Here is a 17785-nt window from a genome sequence, read left to right on the forward strand (position 1 = left end):
AAACTTCCCCAGGAGAAAGCGGGGGTGGTGCTGAGCCCCCTGCTACAGCGCTGGGCAAGGATCCTCCAGGCTGAGGTCTCCTGGTGATGCCACCCCCAAGCCCGGGCTGTGACGGGAGCGAAGGAGTCCTTTTCCCGTGGCTGTGCTGGATGGGGCCACGTCTCCCGGCTGCCACATGCGGCTGCACCCAGAGCAGGGCCCGGCCCGGCCCGGACAAGTAAGTGACCATGGGAGTGGCCGCCCTGGGGCATGGCTTGAGTCACTGGCTGCAACACATCCTTCCCCTGCCTGCCACGCCAAGGACACGCTGGCTGGGCCCCGGGCCCAGCATGCGGGGCTTCAGGTCAGCCTAACCCCAGGCCTTGGGCATGGAGGGCGGGAGGGAAGGAGGCTCCTTAGTCGGGTGTCTTGTCGGGTGCGGCTCAGGCTGCAGGGTGTCATAGACCTGCTCTGCCCTCCTCTGTCCAACCGCATTGCCCAGAGATGTTTGTTTTATTGCTCTCTGACAGCTGGCTGCTTGGCATGTAGGACTTGCCCATAAGTGTGACAGGGCTGGGGTTTTCAGCCCCCCTCCCTGTTGTGTGAATTTAAGACATGGCTTGATCTGCTCCCACTTAAAATGAGTTGGCCATGGGTCATGTCCTCAGAGGGCCCCGAGCCCCTACCACTCCTAGGGGCTGGCTGCAGCTGGAATGGGTATGTTGGGAAGTGTTGGAGACCTTATAGGATTGCGCTTAGGATGAAGCAAGGCCATGTGCTGCTGCAGGCTGGGGACCACTGGCTGGGAAGCAGCTCAGCAGAAAAGGACCTGGGGGTGACAGTGGACAGTAAGCTGGATATGAGCCAGCAGTGTGCCCTTGCTGCCAAGAAGGCTAATGGTATCCTGGGTTGCATTGATTGGAGCACTGGTGGCAGATCAAAGGAAATGGTTATTTCCCCTCTATTCAGCACTGGTGAGGCCACATCTACAGTACTGTGTCCAGTTTTGGGTCCCTACTGCAAAAAGGATGTGGACAAATTGGAGAGAGTCCACTGGAGGGAAAATGGTTTAGGGACTGGGGCACATGAATTCTGGGGAGAGGCTGAGGGAACTGGGTTTATTTAGCCTGCAGAAGAGGAGACCGAGGAGGGAATTAATAGCATCCTTCAACTACCTGAAGGGTTGTTCCAAAGAGGATGGAGCTGGACTGTTCTCAGTGGTGGCAGGTGACAGAACAAGGAGCAATGGGCTTAAGTTGCAGCAAGGGAAGTTTAGGTTAGAGATTAGGAAAAACTTTCTGACAAGGAGGACACTAAAGCACTGGAACAGGTGACCCAGAAAGGTCGTGGTATCTCCATCCTTGGAAGTCTTTAAGACACAGGTACACAAAGCTTTGGCTGGTTGGGGATGAGCAGGGGGTTGCACTAGATGACCTCCTGAGGTTCCTTTACAACCCTATTTTTTAATGATTCTATGATTGGGCACAGCCTAGCATCATTATCATTATTATTTTTATTAAGGAAAGGTAGTACAGAGCCCTGCTTCATATTCATTTGCATCTCCCAGACTTGGTTGTGGAGTTCAGATAACAGCAGTGGATGATCTGAAGACCTGCAGAAGGGATATGCATCTATGTGGTTTTGTTACTGAACCTACCAGGTCTTTGGGAGGATGAGGCCTCCCAGCATTGTGGTTCTTGCTTTAGGCTCTACCCCTATAGGATGTTCTTTTCCTTCAAACACAGCAGGGGACAGGGGGAAATCAGAGATGCTTCAGTCAAAGGCTTGTTTAATAAAATTAGCCTGAGAGGCCAGTGGCTGGAGGCTGCTTAGAACAGGAAAAGAAATGGGAATGGGATGAGAAGGACCTGATTGAAGAAAAAAGGGCTGTGAGACAGGATTTTCCCAAAAAGCCCTAAAGGCAATCTCATTCGTTTTCTATTCTTATGCAGTCCCTGGAAAGGAAGACCATTCCTTCTAATTTAGGAAAAAAATGGTAATAAAATATAATGGAATTTTTAAGAGGGGTCTCCGATATCAATAGTTCCCTCTTTTACATGAGTATGTTTGGGAGTATTGCGGGGGGGAGGGGGGGGTATTTCTATTTTCTTGCAAGTTTGGAGAGTCCTGATACTTATGTATGGACAGCTGCCACCATTATAGCCTCTAAGAACCAGTTAGAAATTTTACTTACAGGGCCAGTGGAGAAGTAAATAGCTACACCGGGACTTCCAGTATGGATCCTCATGGACATCTGCCTCCCCACCGTGTGTTCTGTGTGGTGCTACAAGCATGAACGGGGAGGACGAGTGGTACCACGCATGTTTGGAAAATCTGACCCCATGACAAGCACTGGATAAATAATGATTCCCTCTCCAAGTGAGCAGCAAGTCATTATCTCTCACTCAGATTATGCCTCCTCAGTAAGGTTCTTCATCCTTCTTACCCTTACAAACCCAATAATGTCAGGGCTTTGCTTTTTTCCCTCTGTTGGGTTGGGGTTTGGATTCTGGACTATTTCAGGGCCCTAAGGAGAAGGATGAGAAATGATTACATTGCCTATCTTGTTTTTGCAGCTTGGCTCTTTCTGGTGACCGGGCTTAGGATTTTATGCTGCAATCCATCTCTGTAGTGGAAGTAACTCTGCGTAAAATCAGTAGCATTAGTACAGTCCCTAACAGATTTCATGGTTTTCCTCCCCTTTTTAGGATCCAAAAGGCAAACACTGCTTGATGTAGGCTTTTTAATTATTTGAGTAGTCTAAAATTGGATCAATGGGTTAAAGTGCCTGCTAGTGCTGGTAAGTATTGTTCTTTAATCTTCCCATCCTCTTAAGAGCTTTTTCAGCTGATGTTAGGCTGCCGGTCTCGTCGTCTTAACGTTTTTGTCTGATGAAGGGGAGAGCATTTGGGTTGATCACAAGAAGGTAGCTGAAAATCTATGGTTTCTTCATTGCCTTTGGTAGACCAGCTTATGTGAGGTCTTATGTGTTATATGGTGTCTTGAGGAAGCCCGAGGGAACGCAACTTGTGAAGCCCCTGTCTTAGTATCTTCTGCATCCTATGCTATTATGAGTGTTCATAGGTCTTTGGGATTATCTCAGAGAAGACTGATAGGGAGATCCCAGACTATATAAGAAGAGTAGTCATGAAGAAGAGACAAGGGGTGGATCACATTAGGTTCAGATAGGCCTTTGTGGTTTTTCCATCACCATTCTGGGATTATGATATAGAAAGAAGGGGAGGGGGACTTGTTACACATGTACAGTGTAACCTGACATTTGATTTATGTCCTGGATACATGTTTCTCTCAAACTAGCCTAATGTACAACCTTGCTGCCTTTTAAGTAGTTGTGACAGGAACTTCGGGGCCAAGGTGTTAGAATTGCAGATTGCCTAGCAGCCCAAATAAATGTTTAATTTTAATATGACAAATTACTTAGGGCTGTCACTCTTTCCAATTACTATGCAAGACTGAACAAGTACTGCATAGTAAACTTTGGAATTGGCTTCAGAAACACACTTGCTTCTGGGCTGAGTGTCTCAAAAAAAGTGGTTTACAGCATGTCTTTAAAAATTGATTGAAGAGTTGCATCTACTACTGGCCTCAGCTTTCCAGTGTCTGTCATGGGTAATTATAGATGGTTGGTTCAGATGTTGTTTAAATATTAGAGGCTTTCTGGGAAGTGCAGTGGATTTCAGCCAATATGCTAATGTTGATGTTTTGTCATATTATTGAATTGCGAACCTGGAACAAAGAATTTTTATAGTGATTTGGTGATGTAATTAAATATACAGGGCCAAACTCATCCTTGGTGTAACATGCAGTGTGACCTCACCGCAGTCTGAAGGTGACATGCTCAAGTTCTTAATCGGGGTCCTGGGCTTGCATGTCAAGCCCATGTCGAATCCCCCGTTGCTGTCGTACCGTGTTTCTCAGCCTTTTAAGTAGCAAGTACCCTCTAACTTCTGAAAATTTTAATAAGTACCCCAACATTCAATTTTCCAGGGGATGTTATAGTTACAGACTAATGTGTGCCATATGTTGGAAGAAGGGCTGTGTATATAAGGCTATGACATGACAGATGACTGATCTGGTGTGGGTAGGGTTGCCTTTTACACCAGGGGTGCACATCTCAAGTATGTACCTGGGCTAGAGGTGATGTTGGCCAAAGGTAGGAGGGCTGAACACCAAATTATTACTGGGGAATTAAATTTTTTAAATTGCACCAAATTTTTTCCTGAAGTTTTGAGGGTGAGAAAGAAAGGAAAAGAGGGCAGGAGAGAGAGTGTTGGGGTACCCGCATACCCCCTGTCTGTGTCTCATGTACTCCCAGGGGTACATGTACCACAGGCTGAGAAACTATGCTGTGGTAGACTGCCACTAACACCTGAGATGCATAGTTTAAAGCTAACTTGAGTGTATCTGCATAAGCTGCAATCATAACTTGAGCAATATAGGCCCACCTGAGGTTCTCTTCATTACATGATTTATGTCAGTCAGGCATCACTCTTTTTTTCCCCCGTCCTTTCTCATTCCCATTGTAGCAAAGAGGAAAACAAAAGCGGTGAACAGCTTAAATGTTAATGTTCATGAATCTGAGTGTCATAGCCACCTTGTTCTCTCTTTCCCCCTGCCTAGGCTAGGTTAGGATGGTCATGAAAGAGTCAACATTGCTCCAGGGGGATCTCTGCATTCCCGGGGGTATGCTTGCCTCTTGTTGGCTATCCACACAGCTGTTGGAATCAGATCTCATGTAATAGTTGGATTGCACAGTTTCTGTTTTCACGTCGTTAGTGGAAAAGAAAACAGCCCCTCCTACCAGATCTCCAGGTACACAGTGATCCCACTGAGGACAGGGGTGGTTGCCAGCACGGCTGCAACAGCTTTCCTAAGCAAGGGCTCTGTTCTGGTGTGGAGAGGTCAATGCTTTCGACGTCCAGTGCGCTGTGGAATCGTAGCTCTTGTTTTGTTAAAAGAGTTACATGACTTGGGTGAGTACTGGGGATGTTACAAGATTTCTAAAATCTGCTGTTGATCCACTGATTCCAATGGGCGCAGGATCAAGCACCTTCATTATAAGTGACATTCGACCCAAACTGCCCCAAAGTAGTTGCAGCTGGAAATACAGAGGAGTTCCTGTGTCTTCTTCCTTTGCCTCCATGTGCCAGGCAGACCCGCATTTTCTTTGCAGGTCTCTGTTGTCTTCCTTTTTCCTGCCAGTCCCTGCCTGCTGCTCCAGAGAGAGCAGTTTGCTGCTCTCTCTCATGCTGGAGGGGAACAGGTAAAGAGATGCAGTTCACCCAAGAGCCAAGGCTTCATGGGTCATTTCTTACATGAGGAGGAGGCAAAATGCGGTGGCGAAAGGACCAGAAGTCATGGAGCTGGAATGCACGCTTATAACCCAGAAATGCAAACAACCTCTTTATTCATCACCATTTCGTCTTGGAGCGGCAGTGCCTTGGGAATTGCCTGGAGACTGAAGGGCTGCAAGGGCCTTTTTTTTTTCTCCCCCTGAGCTAGCTTTCTGTAGGTCTGGCTCTGACTCTGCTCAGCAGCTCTTCATTCCCAAGACATCTTACTGGCATGCTGTTTTTCCACATCGAGCACTGAGAGAGAAGTAGTTCCTGTCTTGGGTGATGTACGCACCCTTGCTGGCTGTCTCGGGCAGCCACTGCGCAGGGTCTTCCCACCTGTCTGCCTCCTCTTGCTGTTGCTGTTCAACATACCTACATTTATTGTTTGCTATTTGTTTTTCATATGTTCACAGAAAGGCTTCAGGTATCCACTCAAGGAGCAGAATGATATAATCTGACTCACGAGTTCAGCCATGCAGCGCAACCAGTGACTTGCAGTGAGCTGCTTGGAGACATCTCAAAGGCTGAGATGTTTTTACCTGAATTATTCATTGAGCAGTTGAGCGCAGCAAAGTGATGAGTAGGGATTGAGGTGTGCTTCTGAATGAACCATCGATGAAAAAGAAGGGCAAAATTCACAAGCAGCATTACTTCTATCACCGCTATTATTATTTGCAGTGTATCTGATTTATGATTTGTATTATGATCGTACCAAGGGACAACAGGCATGAACCAGGAGCCTGTTGGTTGGTATTACCGTGCACCTTGTATAAAAGCTCAAGACAAGAGCATCAGTCTCCTGCTATGCCACAGACTGGTTTAATTAATTATTCAGAAATTATTAGCTTTATCGTTCATTTGGTAGAGGTGATTTTTGTTGACATCTGTCATGCTTAGGTAGCTGAGTTTTCTCTCACAAATCAATGACTGAGTCTCTTTCCTCAGAAAAATAAAACCACTTTGCTTACTCATTTGTGCTCTGCTGTGTTGCTTTTTGGTCATTTTGACAATTTACTTGGATGATGCTTTTGGTTTCAAAATCATGGAGGGGCCAGATTTTGCTTTTAGCGATGCTAGTATAAATCAAGAATGTCTCAGACTTGCACCGTTGGGTATGAGAGCAGAGACGACTAGAAATAAAAAGATAAAAACATCGGTGCTCATTCAAATACATCTTGAGGGTTAGGAAGGAAAACAGAATTGGAAGATCAGAAGACCGCATGGGTTTAGACTGGAGGTTAGTTGTGAAGAGAGATGGAGGCGGCGGGGTTTCTACTAGTTCAGTAATCCAGTTCTTGGTTCTGGTGTGCAGCGATTTGAGTATTATATTATAAAGAAATTGTGGGGTGGAATAGGCAGGTAGTCAGAGTTTGAGACTGGGAATTTGGATGCCAGGATCTGGTGCACGACTGTTACTGAACTTGGAAAAGTCACTTCTTAGTTTCATCTCATTCTCCCCATCCTTGGAGAGTGCATTGCTGTGGGAAAGAGCCATCAGAGTAATTAGTACTACCAGGGAATTAAAAAAAAAACAAACCCACTAGAATTTTTTTTTTTACTTTGAATAAAATAGCAATACAGTGATAAATAGCAACCTAGAGCAAGTGTTTGAGTGTTTCATTCTTTTCCTTGTCAGCATGGTTACAAACTCTAAAGCCCATGGAGTTTTTGTGAGTGTGCTTTTTCTCTTTTGACATTGAAGAATTTGAAAATAAGCCATTGCTCATAGGTTTATAGCACTGCCCCTTTGGCTTTCAGGGCATTAATCACTATTAAAAGCAGTCCCCATCCCATGCCCTGCTCCCTACCTCCCCCCCACAAAAAACCAGCCACCCTTCTGTTTGTTCCTTTGATCATGTCCCAACAGGAACCGAATATCCTGGAGAAGGAAATGGAATACATTCCCTTTAAGATGTGAGCTGGACTGCTCTGCTACCATTATTTAGCTTAGTGTATCACTAAAAAGCTGTCAAAGCGCTGAATTTTCCTACGCGGCCCAATGTTTTCAGAAACACTCCTTCCATTTTTTCCCTTCTATGAGGGCTGTGATGTTGACATGCCGTTCTTGTTTAACGTAATGTTTAGAACCTTTCATATTGAGATTATGAAACATAATTTGATGCCCTGCTAATCTTTTTTCCCCATAATCCCTAGAAAAGCACAGCTGCAGTACTAAAAACATACTATTTACACATGATCTCTGGGCTTGAATGGCCCGCAACGTTCCAAAGATCAAAGTTTAAAAGAGACGTGTCAATCCTTCCTAATTCCTAGTCTTTAGCATATGACACCACCAAATCTGTACTTGCAGCTGATAAATATTTCTGCTGAGCACCAGTCTGCTCGGTGGGGGGGGTGTGTGTGTGTGTGTGTGTGTGTGTGTGTGTGTGTCTGTAGTGTCTCCTTGTACAGTAGCTTTATCAGAAGAGTATGTCTTGGCAATCTGATAACCATAAAGTAAGGTAAGACAAACTGAGCTTAGTACTGAGCTGTAACAAAATGCTTGTCTGGCTTCTCAGTCATTCCTTTTAAAGTAAAACAAACAATGTTCAGGATTTTCTTTTTTCTTTTTTTATTGAAATGTTTTTGCAAATGGCTGTCTCTCTGCCTGCTCTCTCTCTTTTTCACTGCCGATGTGGGAAAACTAGCACATTTGTTTAAGGATAAACTGGGAAGTCTGTGGTTTCCAGCACACACATTTTGAATAATATTTATACAGACTATTATTTAATGGACCATATAAATATTTATCATATGCTGCTGCCCTTTGATCATAAATACTTGTTTGAAAAGCTGGTCTGTCCCTGCTACGATTCATGGTGGAGGAGGGGGCTATTGCTGCCCCAGTGCTCGGAGGAGGTTTTGGCTGGAGGTCCCATTACAGTGATTGTGATTTCAGAGTGCCACTGTCAAGTTTTGGGAGGGCCTTTCCTTTTATATCTGTTGTCCCCTTTTTTTTCTGCTTGCAAATTCAAAATAATAATACTCCCCCATGCCCTCCCCCCACCTCAAATCAAAGCCTTCTGTTCTGCAATGGGCAGCCCATGGAAGTGAAAGGTGGTCCATTTGGCTGCAGGGTGACACGCTTGGCATAGTTACAGGGTTGTTGCCAAATAGCTCGCGGCCTCAGGGAATGACAAGGTACAAAGCTATCGCCTGCTTGCAGTGAAAACCTCAGCCCAGTTTTTTCCTCTCCTTGCATGTGTGTTCAAGCAAAGACCTCTGCCTCCCCCATGCTCAGTTCAGAGAGGACAGTGTGGCCTTGGGGAAGGGGGCTCCAGCTTGCACCCCAACCTTGGAAGTTTTGTTTCCTTTTCAGTTTTGGTTTCTGTAGTTTATCGTACTTGCTGGTTATAAATATCATTCCCAAGGAAAAGACCTTTCTGACTGCGTTTCTCCTTGGCTGTGTCATACTCTGAGATTGCCCTGTTTTCCTGGGTTCAGATTCATTGCAGTAACTCTCCCATGGCAGTGATGAATATAAAACAGCGCTCACAATATCCCTCGTCTGAGGCCGTGAGTTTCAGTTTCAGAGTTCAGAGCCTGGAAGTTTGTACTGTGACCCACTTGTGGCCTCAAATACATCTGGGGCTGTTATTATGGGTCCTGTTCTCAGTTTGGATTCCCCTCCGGTACCAAAGCATGTTTCAAATGATGATGGAATAGTTTGGTCAAGTCTTTTCTACGGATAACTCTGTCGAGAATTTAGTTTTTCAGGGACTGTATTAGGCTGTTGCACCAAGACCCCTGGCAGTGACACTTGTGACCTAGAGATGATTGCTTTCTTGTGGATCCAGATGACAAGTTGGTTAAATCTCAAGTGAACTGTAGTCCAGAAAAGCCCTTGGCATCCAGTGATGTTTGTGCAAGCGTATCAGATCGTGTTGCAGAGTTGTTGTCCTCTGAACAACCTCCATGGCTCAGAAAGCCTGCTTTGCTACAAGTGCTAGCTGGAAGGAAAACAAGCTGGTTAATGTTTAATTTTTCATTTTTTGTTATCATAAGACATGACATTGCTTCCCTAAAAAGTTGAATCAAGAGCCATTAGAGAAAGGAAGACTAGCTAAAAAAGGAGTTTTTGGTTTTGGAGTCCGTTACCTTGACTGTTTCTTGCTGGCTTTCAGTCAATTTTCAGAAAATTGAAATTGGAAAAAAATGAGGATGCGCAGCTTAAACACAGATGTACTCCCTGTATGCTCAGGCATTAGACCAAATGATATAAGGAGATGGACCCTAACATCGTTACTGGCATTAGAGGCACAAGATGACAAAAATCACTTGCTCCATCAACTGCTAAGTGAAGACCTGAACAGATGGAGGCTTAAGAGGCGTAAAAGTTGTAAACCATTTATACATGAAGCCCACGAGGTCCTGAAAGGAGACTGGGGATTTTGAACCAAACCTACGGGCAGCCTAATGGAGTAGGCTGACTGCTGGGAAAGGTGAAACCTATTCCTACCAACCTGTTCCTACTGTTTCTGTTTTTGTTCCTACCAAACCTATTTTATACCAACACCAAACAAGTCCCCCATTGGGCACAACCTTGACAGAAATGCATGGGTCAAGCTGAAATGCATGGGTCAGGTAAACGTCTTGGACAGCCCCCTTTGTGAATTTGGTGTCCAGCAAACAGCACGACGCTTAATCAAAAGCTGCAATGCCCAAACGGGGCTTTGCAAATGCCCGGATGGGGTAGATGGAACCTGTACATGGAGCGATTATACCAGATAGTGGTTTATAGATTTGGAAGTTGATATCGGATGCCATACAAAAGAAGAACTTTCAGAAGTAAAACAGTGGCAGCGTCCTCGGCTGTAGTATATACTACTATATAAGCACATAAACAAGCTCACTCTCTCATGAGCAGCCAAACGCCCTCATTACTTTTGTTGCTTAGTAAGGGAAAAAAGGAAAGCAAATGTTCTATGGGTTGATTGAGTTCCAATTTTTGAAATGCTTGTGGTGAGAATCCAATGCAAAGCCATAATTTTAAGTGCTGAGTAAAGATGTACTATGTAGCTTAATTCTCTAACATCTGTTCGATGTGCCCTCAGTGTACCAAAAAGCATTAATGATCTAAAATCAAGGATACCACGTAAAGTAAAGGAATAATAATTTAGGAGTAACTGCTTTCTGTGTGTGTGTAAGAGGGGAGAGAATATTTTCACTTTCTCTGATGTGAAAAATGTCAGAAATAGGCTTTTTTTCCTATCTCATAAAAATGAAATCTACTTAGTGGCTTTTCTTGTGGTTCTTTCTTTTTTATGAGTCAGCAGACAGAGGCAGCACCTAAAGAAGGCAAAACAGGGGAATTCATAAGATAATATCAAGAACAGTTTATTTTATGCAATTTATTTAGAGTAATATTCCTAGCTAGTAGCTATCAGGCTTTCAAGTCAACTTTCTAAACTGATTGTTGGGAAATAACGTATAAAATTGGAATGGGAATGTTATCTTTTGCTGATAGTGCTTTACAACCCAGTGAACACTGGAGGAATAAGCAGGTTGTAGTGTATTGTGGTGGGCATCCCCAACTGGTAAATTCTGTATATATATAAAGGGCTTGGTCCATCTGTGTGTGTATCCCTGTGTCTTTCTGTCTGTCTGTAATGCCCTTGGGGGGTATGGCTCCCAGTGGGGCATGGGTCCAGTGCTGCATCAAGCATGCCCATCTAAAATGAGGGGTTGGGCATGGATCCAGCAGAGAGGGCCACAGATGCAGAGCAGGGGAGAGGGGAGGTGCGTGGTGTGGGGCTGGATGCAGAGGGGGAGGGAGGTGTTGCGTGGGTGGACGCGAAGGAGTGGCAGCGCAGGGTGGTGGGGTCAGCACAGTGGGGGGGCACAGGCCCGGATGTGGGGAGGGGAGGGGGTGGCCATGGGGCCACACACAGGGGGAAGGTGGTGTGGGGCTGGATGTGGAGTGGCAGCAATGCGGGGAGATGGGTGGCGGCACCAGGTGCCACATGCAAGCTTCCCCCTTCCTCCCCCCAGCTCCTGGGAGGCAGCGGCAGCACGGGGTGTTGGGTGGCGGCGCTCTGTGCCCTCCCACCCCCCTGTCTTTCTTGACGGGCAATTTGCTAGTATAATAATAATCACTGAAGTCAACAAATATTGCCCTCTGTAATGTGACAAGAGTATTTAACCTTTGTCACTCAGGGGAAGGAAATAAAGTCAGATTTCTTGCTAGTGTTCTTAAGTATTAGACTGTGATTTGAGTATTAAATCCACCTTCATGACTATATTTGATCAGTCATTGTTTGTACTTAACAGGACCTCTAGATAGTACTGTCTAAGCTGCTTCTGCCCAGTGGAACTTCAGAAGCAGCGGTAAGATGATCAAATATTCCCAAGTCCCTTGATCTTTGTGCTAATGAGGTTTCTACAGGGTGTTTATTAGGCCTGTGTGAAGCGGCTAGTATTAGCTTTGGATTGGGATTTGGCTGATTTGGGGAACAGTGGTCCTATTCGGTGTTTCAAATCACTGTCCCAAATTGATTTGGCCTAATCTGATTCGGACATTCAGCTGCCACCAAATCAGCTGAATCTCTGAATCACACAGGCCCCATCCCCTGCTGACTCTCCCAGCCCCCGCCTGGTCCCAGCTTCCTTGAAGAAGAAAAAAAAAGCCTGCACTCACCAGCTGCTGCCGGGCAGGGGACGATCCCCGTGCCACATGGGGGGGGTCTGCCATGACCTCCCCCGATCCCCCGCTGCTCTCCCTGCCCCCCCATAGCTGCCCCACCCAGCACTTGCCAGCTGCTGCCAGATGGGGGAGGAGGGGCCGGGAATCCCTGCTGCCCCCAACTACCCCATGCCATGAGGGGGCTCTACCATGAGCCCCCCAACCCCTGCCCAATCCCACAGCCCCCCCATGGCTGCCCTGCCCTTCCCAGCTACCGACCCTTTAAAAAAAATAATCAACCCCCCGCCAGACTCACCGGCTCCTGCCCAGTGGGGGGGAGGCAATCCCTGCTGCCCCCCCCACTGCCCCACGCTTCATGGGGGGCTCTTCCATGAGCCTCCAAAAGCCCCAAGGCTGCTGCAGGAGCTGGTGAGTTCGGGGTGTTTTTTTGTTTTTCTTTTAAAGGGTCGGGAGCTGGGGTGGGCAGAGAAGCCATTGGGGGGTGGGGAGCTGGGGCAGTGGGCAGGGGTCAGGGGGCACAAAGGGGTGCTGGAGGAGCAGGCAGGGGATGGGACCTGGCAGGGGTCCCCCATCGGCTCCTTTCTCCTCCTCCAGCCCCCACCCTCTCCGGCTCCTACATACCAGCACGGAGTCCAGGTCCAGCTCCCTGGGGCAGTAAGCAGGGACTGCCTGAAGTGCTGAAGCTCTCTGAATCTTTTCCAAATCGATATGGAGAGCTTGATATGAATCAATTCAGACCTCTTCATTGATCCCATGATTCGATTCGGATTCAGAGATTTGGCCACCGAATTGGACTGAATGTCCTCAAAATTGAATAAGCACCCGAAGCTTTGCACAGCCCTAGTGTTTGTCCCACATGCTGATTTAGTGTGCGACTGCTCACTGGAACTTGGTCCAGAAGGCACCTGGCCACCAAAGTCTTATTCCTCCTAAGAATGACACACATGCTTAATTTGAAACGTGAGTAGTCTCACTGAGTAGCAGAGGATTACTCATATGCTTTAAAGTTATGGATGTATGCAAGTCTTTGAAGTACTGGTGCCTTAAAGTCTAATCCTACTTCCCTTGACTATAACAGTGCCAGATCAGCCCCTTTGTGAGCACTGAGCAGAGCATCCTATTGAGAGCCAGTGGAGCTAGCATCATCATCTATGCTGGTTTCCAGTTGGCTTGTGGGAAGAATGTAATCTCTTGATTTGTAATGGCTAAGGCTGTAAATGGCTGTTCTGTGCCTGTGAGAAATCGCATCCCTCTGCTTGCAAAGGCATTTAAGCTGGACTCTGCTTGGTAGGACAGAAATGGGGCTGTTGGCAGGATGCACCAGGAAGGATCCTTGATCAAGGTGGTCTGTTCCCTACAGTTCTGGATTGCCTTGATGCATTGATTTTTCTCTGCCTATTGTGGTACTGATCTGTTCTTGTGATCATCCATTGGGAGCAGGGGCATACATGTAAACAGACTTGCATAGTCTGTCTTGTTTTATTTGTCTGTTTCCAAATCTGTAGTCAGTTTTGCTTGCGTTATCCTTGTAGCCTAGGTAATAAACCTTTTTGTCGTTTGGCTCCTTACTGATTGCCTGTAATTTTTAGGCACATGATATTCCAGGCAAGCCCAAGCTAAAATATTCTTCCATAACCCAATGGGGTGCCCACCTAGGCTGCCAGGGATTGCCTCACCTCAGCTGCAGGGTTTGGTATAAGGAAAGTGGATCCAAGGCTCGCTGGGGTAGGAGCTATCCCAGGGCAACCTCAATTTGTTCCGTGGACAAGTAGCAGCACAGTGGGGAGAAGCTCAGTGCTCTCTGCAGCCGTGTTTGTGACAGCTATAAAATCCTATTCAATAAATAATGGGGAGGCATTGGTAAAGGCAGTATAATTGGATGGATATGCAGAACATGACTGCATGGGGAAAGATTGGGGAAAATGAAAACCAGATAACTCTCAATCACAAATAACACCACTGCTATTTGTCAGCAAGATTTTGTAGCTGACTTCTTTTTATTTTTTTTTAAGTTAGGCTATTTTGGTATGTTATAGAAACAGCATGTACCAAAACTTGATGTGTGATTGGGTTACATTCTAAAAATTAGAAAATAAATGCCAGTTCAAATTTGCAGGCTTCAGCAACTTTATTTCTTTCAGCATCTGAACAAACTTTTGGGTGCTTGTCTGGACCCTCAAGACACTTGGTATCAACTATTATTTAGCTGTTCTCTCAACATGACCAATACATAAATATTAATAATTAATTAAGGGCAATCTGTGAGAAATTAAAAACAGTGATTTTTGTCAGCTTTTACCACTTCATAGAGCTCAGTGAACAACGAATAGTGAATAATTTAAACAATAAGCTTAAAGATTTATAGATTTCTGGAGTCGGAAAGACCTGGTAGATCATTAGGTCCACCCCCCTGCTCCAGGCAGGAAAGAGCACTGGGGTTAAGTAACCCTAAATTCTCTTTTATTCTCTTAATTCTCTTTTAGTTTTCAACTTTTAGCTTCTTTTTAGTAGTCAACAAATTCCTTTGTGAATTTGCTTTAATTCTACAAATATTTACTAGGCAAATTTGGTACTTGTGATCAATCAGCTTTGTCATAGGGTATTATGCGTGTTCCCTGATTGGATGGGTGATCAAACATTCCTATTAAGTGTACTCCTGCATGCAAATTGGCAATGTGCTTTCCAGGAACATTTATGCCACTTCAGCTCATATACAAAAATAATTGAACAAAAACAGCCCTCGTACTACAGGGGTTGCATAAACAAATTCATTTTACAAATTGAAATGAAGACTTTCAAATATATTGTTCACCTTTCATCTCAAATGCTCAAAAGTGCCTACACAACACCTGCACACTGTTTCATGTCATGCAGCTTTTCTTCATCACTTTATACATGTGGTTTTAAACCGGATTTTTTTTTCCCTCTTGCAGCTTTACAGGGTTATTAAAATGCATAGCAACAAGCAGGACCTGGTAAATTACTATGTTGGAATTGATGTCGGAACAGCAAGTGTCCGTGCGGCTTTGGTAGACCAGTTTGGGGCAGTAGTGGCGCATGCAGATCAGCCAATCCAAATTTGGGAACCCCAACCAGACTACTATGAGCAGTCCTCTGATGACATCTGGGCTGCCTGTTGCACAGTGACAAAGGTAGGTGGGGGACTAAGCTGAAGCCAATACAGGCTGTACTTCAGCAGGTAAAATAAGATACAGGCTGCCAGCTGATGCCCGTGGCTTCCTGTCCAGTTGTGCCTGCTGTATTCTGCCAAGCTGTAATAATCTTTTAGCACAGGGGTGCTTCCCAAATACAGATGATGGTAACATCACACACAAAAAAATCCTTGTTTTCCAAAATGGAAATGGTGGCAGCGGGGAGAGGAGTTTGAGAGCCGTAGAGATGGGAATGACTTGTCCAGGGTCACAAACCAAATCTGTATTGCTGGAAATAGAACCCAGGGCCCTGCTTTTGCATTAGTGTGGATGGAAGATTTGCTCAGTGAATGAAGGACCAAGTCTGAGATCTCGATTCATTGGTCCATATCTTAGCCTCAAGAGAAGTCTTACTCTTGGGAGTCAGGGTTGCTCAAAGCTTGCTGGCGTATTGGGTGCTGACAGACATGCAGGCCCCTGCTCTAACTTATAGTGCTTTACATAAAGCCCCATGAGTTAGTGCCCCCCAACCCAACAGAGGTTCTTCTGTTGGGTTGCGGGGCGGGGATTGCGCCTGTAGGTGAGCAGCCATCTGAGTAGACGCCCCTTTCACCAGCCAAGGAGCTGCCCCTCTCCCCAGTCTGACTCTTCTCCCTCCATCCCAGCTCTGGCACTGTTGGCAGCTGGCTGGGGTTTGCTCAGTCTACGCTGGAGGGGAAGGAGGCCAGGGGGCATGAGGCAGGGGGGCTCTGATCCACTCCCTTCCCGCTCCAGCTCAGGTCTGGCAAACCCCAGCCAGCAGCTCGCTGCTGTTGGCTTCCCCCTCACCCGTCTCCCCTTCCTTCTTGCTGACAGCCCCAGGGGAGCCCAGCCCCAATCACAGGACAAATTGGAGTGCCTTAGGGAACTTGAGTTGTCCCCTAGAGTTAAAGTGGAGCACCTTCATCTAATAACTTATATGAGGAGGCTTAACTTTTCATGCAATCTGCCACTCTTAAAGCTCTCTGCGGCTGTGTGCATGTGTCAGGACATGGCTGTAGAGCGCTTTCAGGGGGCTGATCATGCGACAAATATCACTTCTGTCTGTGCCCATTGACTTGAACTGAAGCTGAGCAGCTGTGATTCACTGGGGCCAAACAGGACTTCTGTGTTATCTTTCTCCACCTTAACAAGGGCTGAAAAATGTTAAGTTCCCTTCTTGAAGAGATGATACCTGGCACAATGAACTCCTGATCCTAATTAATGTCTTTGGGCAGTATGCAAATAAAATAAGTGTTAGGCATAAGAATAGCATTCATGCTTGTATGTATTGTGCTACTTTATGAAATGGAAGACTCAAGTAAAATTTGCAACACTGAATGCATCAGGGAGCAGCGCTTTCTCGTCTGTTGTGTCCGTTGGGTAGGAACCTTTCTTATGCATCCTGGCAGTATGTAAAGGTCCTTTTATTCCTCTTTAAAAAGCTCCAGCCCCAGACTGCTCCATGTTCTGAGGTTGGCTTTTTAAATATTCATGCAATGCCTGGTAATTTGCAGATGGACAGTTCACCATTCTCTTGTTATTGATCAGCCTTTTCAAACATTAATGAGCCTGGCTCTGTAGTGCCCTGAGATAGAGGAGGTGAGAGGAGGAGGAAAGAAAAGGGACAGGGGGAGGGGGAAGCAACTAGATGGAGACTAAAACAAAACAGGGGCCCTTTAACTAGGCCCGCTTAATGTTTTTTCATTGTAAATGGCTTTGCCGTTCCCCTCGGGCCTCCTTCATATCCTTAAAATATAATCTCTTAGCACTAAAGACCTTTCAGGGCCTGTAAAAAGGGACCAAGGGTGATTCCTTGGTGCAGAGAAGCTCTAAGGAAAATTTTTTGCATATGGTGCTAATTAAACAGTGATGTTTGTATTGTCACCGAGCAGTGACAGTTTGTTGCTTCATTACAAACTGGAGAATTGGGCTGAAAGGAATCTCATGAGGTTCAACAAGGACAAGGGCAAAGTCCTGCCCTCAGGACAGAACAGTCCCATGCACCAGTACAGGCTGGGGGCTGACTGCCTGGGCAGCAGCTCTGCAGAAAAGGACCTGGGGGTCACAGTGGACAATGAGCTGAACATGAGCCAACAGTGTGCCCTTGTTGCCAAGAAGGCTAACGGCATCCTGGGCTGCATTGGGAGGTGTGTTGCCAGCAGATCAAGGGAAGTGATCACCCCTCTCTGTTCAGCACTGGTGAGGCCACATCTGGAGTACTGTGTCCAGTTTTGGGCCCCCCACTACAGAAAGGATGTGGACAAATTGGAGAAAGTCTGGCAGAGTGCAACAAAAATGGTGCAGGGGCCAGGGCTCATGAGTTCTGAGGAGAGGCTGAGGGAACTGGGCTTATTTAGTCTGGAGAAGAGACGACCAAAGGGTGATTTTAATAGCAGCCTTTAACTAACTGAAGGGAGGTTCAAAAGAGGATGGAGCTGGACAGTTCTCAGTGGCGGCAGATGACGGAACAAGGAGCAGCCATCTCAAGTTGTAGCAAGGGAAGGTTAGATCAGATATTAGAAAGAATTTTCTCACTAGGAGGGTAGTAAAACACCGGAACATGTTACCCAGAGAAGTGGTGGAAGCTCCACCCTAGGAAGTTTTCAAAACTCGACTAGACAAACTTTGGCTGG

General features: G+C 46.0%; 1 protein-coding gene across 7 annotated transcripts in view; it reads left to right on the top strand.

The window, feature by feature from the left end:
- FGGY (FGGY carbohydrate kinase domain containing) overlaps window positions 1-17785 on the top strand; it is a 419676-nt gene that overhangs the window by 214934 nt on the left and 186957 nt on the right. For 6 of the 7 annotated variants that reach the window (XM_090047285.1, XM_090047289.1, XM_090047291.1 and 3 more), the window contains one exon: window positions 14913-15131. In XM_090047285.1, the coding sequence (XP_089903411.1) occupies window positions 14931-15131 (201 nt within the window). In that variant the 5' untranslated portion in view covers window positions 14913-14930. Of the gene's footprint in view, window positions 1-7691; window positions 7799-14912; window positions 15132-17785 lie in introns of those variants that run through there. The other variant, XM_090047288.1, reaches the window with a different exon arrangement.

This window comes from Crocodylus siamensis, chromosome 5, assembly GCF_052110815.1.
Source record: "Crocodylus siamensis isolate JL-2025a chromosome 5, ASM5211081v1, whole genome shotgun sequence".
Lineage (NCBI taxonomy): Eukaryota > Metazoa > Chordata > Crocodylia > Crocodylidae > Crocodylus > Crocodylus siamensis.